Source organism: Oryza sativa, chromosome 11 (genome assembly GCF_034140825.1).
Source record: "Oryza sativa Japonica Group chromosome 11, ASM3414082v1".
NCBI lineage: Eukaryota > Viridiplantae > Streptophyta > Magnoliopsida > Poales > Poaceae > Oryza > Oryza sativa.
Genome location: NC_089045.1, coordinates 30249314 through 30260354, shown reverse-complemented (window position 1 = coordinate 30260354; position 11041 = coordinate 30249314). Strand labels below are relative to the sequence as shown.

Genomic DNA, 11041 nt, shown 5'->3' with positions numbered 1-11041 from the left:
AAAGTCATATCTACCTTGAACATGTTGAATCCCATATTGTGAAAATTATGTTGTTTTACTTATATTGCATTGCTTTATAAATTATACCGTTCATTATTAATATTGTTTTATTAGTTATTCCTATGCTCTTGGTTATGGTCATGATGTTGATTTGATATCCATGATCTTTGTGAACCCTAGTAAAATTATAACTTGACTAGTCTAGTACCCTACATGATGGACTGACTAATTGCTTTAGGTAAATGCTTAGTCATGCTAAGTTCCAACCTAGAACTTTTGGTTAAACTAGACTTTGGTGGTTAACAACTAAAATTGGATTAGTTATGGACTATTGACTGGTTTGTCAATAGATGGGTGATAAAATGATTTGTGCAACTAAAATATATTTTTGGGCTGGGCTCGAGGTGCAAGCTGGTTACTTTGGTAGTCGCACCCCGGCCAATATAAGGACCGGTCTTCGGGCTTCTGTTGCAAGGCATCTTCGTGCAACCACAAGTCTAGTGGGTAAGGCCTGACTGGAAGTTTAGATCTTCTCAAAACAGAGACCATTGGTTGGAAGGGTGTGGGGCTAGGATTAAGGCCGTTTTTTCACCCGGCGCAAGGGGGGGCCTGTCTCGTCCCGGGGGATCCGGCAACCTTTACCTTGTCGGGGACCGGCGGGCGGCGAAACCTCAGCGGGTTCTCCTGTTTTGGGTAGACCTAAATGGATAGTCTTGTCACGACCTCTATCCGAGTACCGAGGTTATGTCTTGTGGGTAAAGTTGTACACCTCTGATCAGAGTTAAAAACTATTCGAATAGCCGCGCCCTCGGTTATGGGCAAGCTAAGCAATGTACCCAAAGTTAGTTTTGTTTTATAAAACCTTGGGAGGGTGAAATCATGATGGTGTAGTCATGTGGAGATTAGCCTGGGTTAAGGCAGGTTCGCAGGCTCATGCGACCTTGATGATATTAAAATATTGGCTTAGAACAGGATCGTGTTTTAAAATGAGCTTTAACCTGATTAAAATGTTTAAACTATGGCTTTATGCAAAATAAACCCTATTAGGCCATTTCCTTGTTTTCCCTACACATTATTGTTGCATTTCCGGTGTGACTTGCTGAGTACGGTGGTGGTACTCACTCTTGCTCACAAAAATAATCCAGAGGATGGACCTGAGGAAGGTGAAGGCTTTGATCTCTAGTTCGCTCCGCCGTCGAGTGCCTGTGGCTGCTGCTGTTCCGTAGTCTTCCGCTATTTTATTTGTTTATCTTTGAGTGTGAGGGCCTAAGTCGCCCATGTAATAAAGTACTCATTTACGTTTCCGCAAGTGTGGCATGTAATAATCAACAATGTCTATGTGTACCTCGCCTCCTGGGACGAGGATTAATGCACTGAGCGTTTGGAAATGGTGTATATTTCCGGGCGTAACAGTTCTAGGGTGGGGTGGGGGTGGGAGGGGGATGGAAAAAAAGGGGCAGGTCACTGGGCTTAGAGGGATGGTTATGGGAGGCGGCGGAATGCATGGGTGGGCAGCGAGGCGCCAACGGCGATGCCGGAGCCATAGGGATGGAGGAGGACGGTGAGCCAGCGTTGGTGACGGGGGCACAGCTAGCTTGTGGTTAGGAGGTGGTGACGGATCCGGCGGCGAGGAGACGCCAGAGACGAGGAAGGCAGCAGGGCGGGGGTATCTCACCACCGACAACTCGAGGAGGGAGGAAAGGGCCGGGGAGGGCGAGGCCGGATGGGGGTGGGGCTTGTCGGTGCCGTTGATGCCTTCCAGCCAGTTGGCGAGGCCAGGCAGTACAAAAACCAACTAGCGCAATCAATGTGCATTCTGTATCCAAGGCTATTATAAGGGGAAGTTACAGTGCTATCCTTCTATTTCTCAAGCAAGGCTAAAGTGACTGACATGCGGGCGAGCTCCTGGGTCTCTTCATCATTTCCATGGTGACAAGGTTGGGCTGTGCCTACCAAGGAAACTGGGCCGGCGCTCGAGGTCACTGGCCATAGCCTGCGCCACAACAAGCAGCCCGTGACACCTGCCCAGCCTCGTCTCTTGAGCCAGGTGTCAGGGGTGGTTGGCGAGTACGTAGTGTGTACTTCTTGCCCTCCACTATGCCTCTGGGTCCAGTTTCACCTTCGCTCCCTAGAGTCCTCCACATGCTTCGTTGCTCTTACTTGCTCCGAAGGCAGTGGCTCGCCCTAGGGACCGTGATCAGCTTCGGAGGTCCCGCACAGCCCCGGAGAGCCTACTCAGCTCTAGGGACCTTGCTTGACTCCAGAGGCCTCGGGCGGCTCCGGAGGTCCATGTCATCTCCGGAGCCTTAGATAGCTCCGGAGGTCTCCAGGTCATCCCCGGAACCCTTGGATAGCTCCGGGGGCCTTGAAGGGCTCCTTGAGGTCCAGGTTATCTTCGGAGCCCTTAGATAGCTCTGGGGGCTTGAAGGGCTCCGGAGGCCTTGGTCGGTGTCACGCCTAGAAATTCAAAAACCAGAATTTCTAAGCTGAACGTGCATTAAAACCCTTGTACAGAACCAGCCATGGTACACAAACGACAATTGTTTGTAAGACGTGGATCTGTATGTCTGTTGGTATTTCTTAACAACATTACTAGAAATATAATTCCCAGCAATGACGCAGAAATACTCCTAGTATATTATGGTTACAGAGTTCATCCGCAAGCGCACGGATATACCATTGTAGCATTTCACCCGAGAGTATTCCAAGGGTATCGTATTTGTTTAATCCTGTAGGAAGATCATAGTAGAGAGAACCGGACTAATAATTTATATGTTACTTGTGACAATCATAGTCTAAGCAGAGGTTAAGATAAATCAAGGGTAGAGTGACACACAAGCATGAAGCTACTCATTATCATACTCAAATATCTAAGCTAAGTGGAAAGAAAATAGAGTGACACACAAGCAGGGAGCCACTCACCCGAACTCTTCCGAATGCTTCCGGACTCCGATTTCTATTCTATTCCTACTCCACTAGCTAAAGGACACTAAACTAAACTTGAGAGAATATGATAGAGCTTTGCTTGGAGTGTGTGTTGAAATGGAGAGAGTGAGGGGTTTATATAGCCTCCCAATGACGGTTGTGACGGTACATTGGAATGGTCGGAAATACCCTCCAACCGTTATTCGGAGCTAATCCACACCATCCAGCCGCAACCCTGCATCCAACGGCGCTAGGATGGGTTCGGCCGAACCCCCTGGTTCGGCCGAACCATGGGCTGGGGCAAACCGGCCCCTTTATTGCTCTTCTCCGTAGACTTGTGAATTTTGGCCCAATTCATTGTGACTGAGTTCTTGGCCCATTCATTGATAAGTCTGATCCTCGATATCGTCCTATTGATTTATCGTTTGATTCAATGTCGATTATCCTCCACTTTATGGTTATTCTCTGCAAAAAGTTAGTAAATCTAATACTAGTGGAGTATTATTATTCTAACACATATATACATTGCAAGCATAACTAATTCTCCTCTATTTTGGTGATATTGACGGTCAAAACTGATCGGTAACGACCATCAACAATGTCAACAATTATCGTTTGTGTAGCTTGATTGGTCCTGGACAGGGGTTTTAATGCACATTCAGCTTAGAAATTCTGGTTCATGAATTTCTGGGCATGACAATCGGCTTCGGAGGCCTCAGTCACCTTGACTCCCAAATACCTCCGGTACATCGAGGCACCAGGATTCCCGGTGCTTGGCTTGAGTTCGGTCGCCCTTGGGGGGGAGGGGGCTCCGGGACAAGTGGCTGCCGACGGAGGCTTGCTCCGTCAATCCGGAGCCATCCCCCCAACACTAATCTCGTCCAAATTATGATTACAGGGCTGAATGATGATGATTTCATGATTACATCTTCATGTAACACATACAGTTTCCTAACAGCAACATCAAATGTAGTATTTGCGCTCCCTGTACGATGCTCCTGAAGCTGGATGCCGCATCCTCTGATCATCAGCACCTGCATTCCACTGGATGTCTGGGGCAACATCAGAAGATCCTACTGGCTTCGACTGGTACTCTGAATGTATGCCACCCTTTCGTCTCCCTTCGTTTGCGCCATAAGTTGGCTCCCCCAGCATCATAACCCCGTTCCGAGTACATGTCACCGCCTCTGTGATATCTCCCACTGTGTTGGTCATGGTGACGTGGTGCCGGATTGAGCGGTTGGTATTCCCAATCTGTTGGATTCCGTATCAAACGGCTATTAGGAACTGAGCAATGAATTGAAACATTAGGATCGTTATACAGTATAATTGGAAAAGTTAATGAAGTTTGTTCCTTGGTTTTGGGCCTGAAACCTGTTCTTTCCTTCTTTTTTAGTCCCAACCTAGTCCGCTACCTCCCTCCGCTCTCTCTTCGATCCAGCCCACAAGTGAAGCTACATGTCCAGCTTGCACATCCGACTGTCATTTTCAACCTCAAGATAGACTCATGCCAGTATGCTGGAGCCGATTCTCCCCATCAAATCCGGCCGAATCTTTTATCTCTTAAATTTGATTGAGGGCTTTTGATCTCACTAGTACAGATCCTTCCATATGTGAAGGCCCCTAACATGCTTGGAATTAGCGGGCCTCACAAGTAATCTCAATGTGGCCAAAGTTTCGCCCGATTGAGATATGGTCGCACAGACATGCTAGATCGGCATAAAACTAGAGCCCGTCACAGATGACACTTATCTATGACGGGCCATAGGTGAGGCCCGATTGAGATGATGGTTCCATATCTCAATCGAGCCCTAAAAGAAGCCCGTCACAGATGACCGTCATCTGTGACGGGCTCCAACTTGAGACCCGATTGAGATAAGTTTAATGCCCGTCATAGATGACACTCTTCTTTGTCGGGCTTTTATTAAGGCCCGATACAGATTACTTATATGTCCGTCAAGGTTGATTGTTTTAGGGCTGTTATAGATATTTGTTGCACAGTATAAATACCCCCAACACCTAGTGTAACTGTATCCCACTGTTCACTGTTTTGGTGGGAGGCTGTAGGGGGCGATTTTTTTTTTGTCTATTTTTCAAGGAGAACAGAAAATTCCCAAAAGTAATCATTAAATCAGCAATCAAGTGAGTAATACTAATCATCAATTCAACAATTTCATCACATCTTACTTTAACAATACTGATCTTATAAGATTTGCCTCTAATTTATTTTTTTATTTTATAGCAATGGATCGAAGTTGGATGTATGCGACAACTTTGAAACGTCATTTTCCAGAGTACAAAAATGGCGTAATAAATTTTATGAACGCTGCGGAGGAGGATACGAAAAGAAGAAACAGCAATTACACGTGTTGTCCATGTGCAGATTGCAAGAATGAGAATATGTTTGATAGCGGAGGGGTTATACACGGTCATCTGATACAACGAGGATTCATGAAGGGCTATACATGTTAGGTGAAGCATGGAGAGCAAGAATCAGGAAGTGGTGCAGCTGCAGACAGAAGTGGTGCGCATAATCAGGAAGATGAATGTAACACCCCAGGTAACCACGTACTTAGAGTGCCACACCAAAAAAACACTCAAAAACTACTAACTCCCAAAATTATTAGAAATTTCGGTAGAGTCTCCCTTGAAAATACGAACATCCACGACAGGCAGTTGTAAGATAACTCAATAACGAAATAACCCACACAGTCCAAACCATCCTAGCTCCATAAAACTCCACGTGAAAATAAGGACCAGAATTTTAAATGACCTTTACAAGTTCTATGCAAAACTTATGCTGAGCAAAAACATAGTATAAAACTAAATTTCATTAGTGTGCAATAATAATGTGTAGTCCAAGGGTGCTACTCCCGCCCCATGCCGATCAATGTCATTAGGTACCTAAAAACCAAATTAAACACAAGAGTGAGTAAAGAATACTCAGCAAGTACAATATTAAACTAGTAAAACATACATATGATTTATGCATTAAGAAACCAATATGAAGGGTTGCATTTACTTTGTTTTAAACCAAAGAAGTCAAAAGATAGTAGTTCCCTCCCGGGCAGGTATGAATATCCTCTTAGCATTACCGGTAAGCTGAGCAAGCGTAATCAGCGCTTCTCAAGGATCATGAATAAAGACCCAAATTGCACTCCCATGACTACGCATGGTTCATGAATAATGTAAACAGAACATCCGGAATAATGAAACATGAATAACGTCATGAATTTGAATATGGATTGAAACACAAATAAGTAGAATAACAACATAGCCATACGATCAGTAAAATCAAGCAATTGAATAGTAATCCTACAAGTAAAACCAAACAAAACAACTCAGATTGTCCATCATATAAGTCCGTCTTGTACTTGCCTTAACTCCTTCGATAATCTGACTCAACTCCTCCAACGTTGTAACCCTCCACACCTGTGGAGCAAAACAACGCATAAACCACTATACTCAACTAATGACAGTTACAAGAGATATTTACTAAAATCGATAGCCTAGAACATATAGACTTTTTTTACCGATTTGTATTAAATAACCTATAGTAGTTCCCTTACAGTTTTATGCGTAACTCACAAACCGTCTAATGGAATCTAGCAAATAATATCACTTTGGACATCTAGACAAAATTCTCTACAACTTTCATGTTGAGAGGAAAATCAGATTATGCCTCTGTTGGTCTCAAATTAAATAAAACTAATTACTGTCCTGTTAAAACAGACCGGGCAGCAGTACTATTTTTGCTGTTTCTCCTAAACCGTTTATCAGAATTGAGCGAAACCAGCGGCATTAGAAAGACATCGATGATTACTACAAAATTTATTTAGGACAACTAACCTGAATCCCGATGGTCTAATACCAGATTTGAAAACACTATTGCCAGCCCATAAACAACAACTAAAAACACCCGACCGGCAATCCAATTGATTCCCACGTGAAAACTGAACTACCATGGACCAAGAGGAGTTACCCTAACTGAGGAGGAAAACAAATTCGACATCAATTCGTGAAATCCCAGAAAATCCCCAACTTTGCCTCTTTTTTTTCTCCTTTTCCCCTCTTGCTTTCCTGTGCCTTCAGAACCTCCTCCTCCTCTGTTCGTTTAAGGGACAACAGCAGCTGATCAGTAGCCGCAGCAACACCAGCAGATTGGCAGCAGCCGCAGCAGCGCAAGCAGCAGTCCTAGCGGCAACAACAGCAACGCAAGACAAAAATCAGATCGGCAGCAGCAACTCACCAAGGAGACGATGGCTGTGGCGACCGGCGTCGGACGCACAGCAGCGGCGGTGCAGAGGTGCAGACGCCGACGGCGGCGGCTAGGGCTAGCTGCTAGCGATGCCTCCTTGTTTTTTTTCTTTTTTTTTTCTTCTATTGGTTAAATAGGGAGAGGCTAATGAAGATCAAACGGCCCACATTAAATCGATTACCGGAAATAACTCGGGACTCCGATTACCACAAACTTATAGTCTATTTCGTACTTCTGGACGAGCTCTACGCATCCACGGTTCCTGATCGCCTATTCAAACAACGGTTTAAAAAATTGAACTTTTGCGCGCTTGATCTAATATTCCCTAAAATACACTAATATGAAGCTCGGGCATTACATTCTTCCCCCTACAATCGAATTCGTCCTCGAATTCGCCCAACCATACTCTAGTTCATAGGGTATTACAATGAAGATGAGAATGACATGTTTATACCTTCTCCATTGGGCGGTGAAATGGTTGATGTGGATCACGATCTGCTGCAAGACATGTTACGTGACGTTGAGGACCCAGCCCACAATGAGAGAGATTCCATAAAGTTCAGCAGGTTGGTCAGTGACTCCGAGATGCCTCTGTACGCCGGATGGAAAGCAAAACACACAATGTTGTCAGTTACCTTGGACCTAATGAAGCTGAAGGCAAGTAGTGGATGGACAGACAAGAGTTTCACAGATCTTTTAAGAATTTTGAAGGCTATGCTTCCTGCTGAGAACACATTGCCCGAGACGACATACGAAGCAAAGCAGGTTCTGTGTCCACTGGGGTTAGAGAACCGTAGAATTCACGCTTGTCCAAACGACTGCATATTGTATCATAAGCAATATGCAGACTTGGATGCTTGTCCTGTCTACAAGGCTTCTCGATACAAGCGAATGAAAAGTGCTAAAGAAGGAAAGAAGGCAAAGAGGGGTGGTCCGGCAAAGGTTGTGTGGTATCTACCTATCATTGATCGTTTCAAGAGAATCTTTGCCAACCCCAACGAAGCGAAGTTAGTATGTTGGCATGCCACGGAGAGAAGGAATGACGGTATGCTTAGACACCTAGCGGATTCGATTGAAAGGAGGAATATCATTCGAAAATACAAAAACTTTGTTGCCGACCCTAGAAACATGAGGATATCTCTGTGTACTGATGGCATGAATCCCTTCGGAGACATGAGTAGTACTCACAGCACTTGGCCAGTTCTTATTCCGAACTATAACCTCCCGCCTTGGTTGTGCTTTAATCAGAAATATATTATGTTGTGCTTGTTAATCCAAGGTTCGAGGCAACCCGGCAATGATATCGATGTATTCCTAGAGCATGTTATCAATGATCTTGAGATTCTCTGGAAAGAAGGTGTGGAAACTTGGGATGCATAAGGTCAGGAGAACTTCAAGCTAAGAGTTCTATTGTTCTACACCATTAATGACTACCCTGCACTCGGTAATCTTTCCGGACAAACTGTAAAAGGAAAGAAGGCTTGCTCCGATTGTATGGAACATACACGAAGCCGGTGGCTAAAGAAATCACGAAAGATGGTTTACATGGGTCATCGGAGGTGGCTCCTGCTACGTCAAGCATTTAGAAGAAAGAAGAAAATATTTAACGGTAAGAGAGAACTTCAGCCTGCTCCCAAGGATTTGTCCGGAGATGAGGTCCACAAGTTGGTCAAGGACGTAACTAATGAGTTTGGAAAGAAAAGAAAACGTAGCAGGACAAAGGAGAAGAGTATGTGGGAGAAAAAAATCCATATTTTGGCGGCTACTTTACTGGAAAGATCTTGATGCCTGTCATTGCATTAATCTCATACATGTAGAAAAGATTGTGTGTGACAGTTTGGTTGGCCTGATGTTGAATATTCCCGAGAAGACAAAGGACGGGTTGAACGCACGCCTTGATCTACAGGACATGAATATTCGCAGTGAACTCCAGCCCATACGAGATGAGGAGACAGGTAGAGTGCACCTCCCTCTAGCCTGCCACACATTGTCGAAGGATGAGAAAATCGCAATGTTATCATTCTTGAAAGATATTAAAGTTCCATCGAGCTATTCAGCGAGGATAAGTAAATATGTTAAATTGGACGATCTAAAACTAGTTAGAATGAAGTCTCATGATTGCCACGTGCTAATCACACAAATCTTGCCAGTTGCTATCAGAGGCATTCTACCACCCAAAGTGCGTAACATGATCCAACGTCTGTGTGCCTTCTTCAATGCAATCAGACAGAAGGTTATAGATCCCAAAGATCTAGATGGGTTGCAGACTGATATTATCAATACCCTCTGTCACCTGGAGATGTTTTTTCCACTATCTTTCTTTGATATCATAGTTCATCTCCCTGTTCATCTGATGAAGCAAACAAAACTATGTGACCCGGCTTTTCTAAGAGAAATGTGCCTGTTCGAAAGGTACATGGGAGTTCTGAAAACCTACGTTTGGAACAGAGCTAAACCCGAGGGGAGCATCATTGAAGGTTACACGACCGAGGAGGCTATTGAGTTCTGCGTCAATTACATGTCCGAGGCCGATCCTATCGGAGTTCCAGCGTCTCGTCAACAAGAAAGGTTGTCAGGTGTTGGCACAATCGGAAGGAAAAGAATTAGTCCTAATCAAGCTTCCTATGCGCAGGCTCATTACGATGTGCTCAACCATATGGCAGAAGTTGGCTCTTACTTTGAGGAGCACTTAGCTAAAATCCGAGATGAGAACTTGGGGCGCTTGGATACATGGATTAACAGAGAACATAATTCTTGGTTCAATGAATGGTTCAAGAATCGTGTGACAATGTCGACGGATGTCCCAAATGAGATAGTACAGTTGTTGGGGATGGGACCGTGTTGGACCATAGACACATGGCAAGGATATGATATCAATGGGTACACATTTTACACCGTCAATCAAGATGACAAAAGCACCGTGCAAAATAGCGGAGTCCGTATAGATGCATTCCAGGATCAAGTTGGGTCAAACACATACTACGGCCGCATTGAGGAGATCTGGAAGCTTAACTACGTCAAGTTCAAGGTTCCTTTGTTTCGCTGCCGATGGGTGAATATACGCACTGATGTCAAAGTCGACAAGGAAGGTTTCACTTTAGTAGATCTATCCAAGGAGAGATACGCCGATGAACCATTCGTACTTGCGAAACAGGTCGAGCAGATATTCTACATAAAAGACCCGTCAAACAAGAAGATGCACATCATGAGGGATGGCAAGCGCCGAATTGTCGGAGATGAAAATATCGTCGATGAAGAAGAATACAACCAGAATCTTCATGTAAGACCTCACATCGACCTTGACGATGATCCCCAAGAGTATGTGGCATATGCTCATTCAGATCATACGGAAGGCATAACCTTGTGACCGATGCCTTTGTACTAATCTATCGTAATGAATGAAGTATTTTGTTTTATTACAAAGTCTTGATCTGTGTAGTCATTTATATGGCCAATTTAGTTGATTATTTTGACTAATATGATGAATTATTATACTACAGTGAATTATTTTGCTATAGCTGAAGTAACAAATATAAACAACTCATGAAAAATTGAAAAATAGTCAAGCGGGACGGGCTTTGGTTAAGGCCCGATAGAGATAAAGTCATCTAAAACGTGCATTATTAAAGCATGTCACCGAAGAGTCATCTCAATCGGGCATTACCATAGAGCCCGTCGCAGATGAGTCATCCGTGACGAGCTCCATAGCAATGCCCGATTGAGATGACATTTAGGCCCGTCACGGATGAGTCATCTGTGACGGGCCTTAAACTAATGCCCGATTGAGATAGATTAATCTCTATTGGGCTATAACTAACACCCATCACCGATGACTATTTTTCCATTTTTCGCATGAAG

The 11041-nt window shown here is 44.3% G+C and overlaps 1 protein-coding gene and 1 long non-coding RNA gene across 2 annotated transcripts; one reads left to right on the top strand and one right to left on the bottom strand.

Annotated features, from left to right (window-relative positions):
- Positions 1-5533: 5533 nt before the first annotated feature.
- LOC112936967 (uncharacterized) lies at positions 5534-7282 on the bottom strand. Its single transcript, XR_003239546.2, has 4 exons — positions 7175-7282; positions 6908-7031; positions 6304-6357; positions 5534-5829 (listed from the first exon to the last, which is right to left on the bottom strand). It is a non-coding gene; the product is annotated as an uncharacterized lncRNA (long non-coding RNA).
- Positions 7283-7785: 503 nt separating this feature from the next.
- On the top strand, positions 7786-10550 carry LOC136354243 (uncharacterized). Its single transcript, XM_066305935.1, has 5 exons — positions 7786-7840; positions 8031-8228; positions 8463-8540; positions 8655-8912; positions 9001-10550. Exons 1-5 carry the CDS (start codon positions 7786-7788, stop codon positions 10548-10550), a joined length of 2139 nt encoding a protein of 712 aa, XP_066162032.1.
- Positions 10551-11041: the final 491 nt, after the last annotated feature.

What these genes read in the sequence shown, in the direction of transcription:
- LOC136354243 (XM_066305935.1), top strand. Translation starts at nt 7,786, where the DNA reads ATGGAAAGCAAAACACACAATGTTGTCAGTTACCTTGGACCTAATGAA. An exon ending in TGAGATTCTCTGGAAAGAAG is followed by an intron (nt 8,541 to 8,654) that starts GTGTGGAAACTT and finishes AAACTGTAAAAG; the next exon opens with GAAAGAAGGCTTGCTCCGAT. An exon ending in TAGCAGGACAAAGGAGAAGA is followed by an intron (nt 8,913 to 9,000) that starts GTATGTGGGAGA and finishes TCATACATGTAG; the next exon opens with AAAAGATTGTGTGTGACAGT.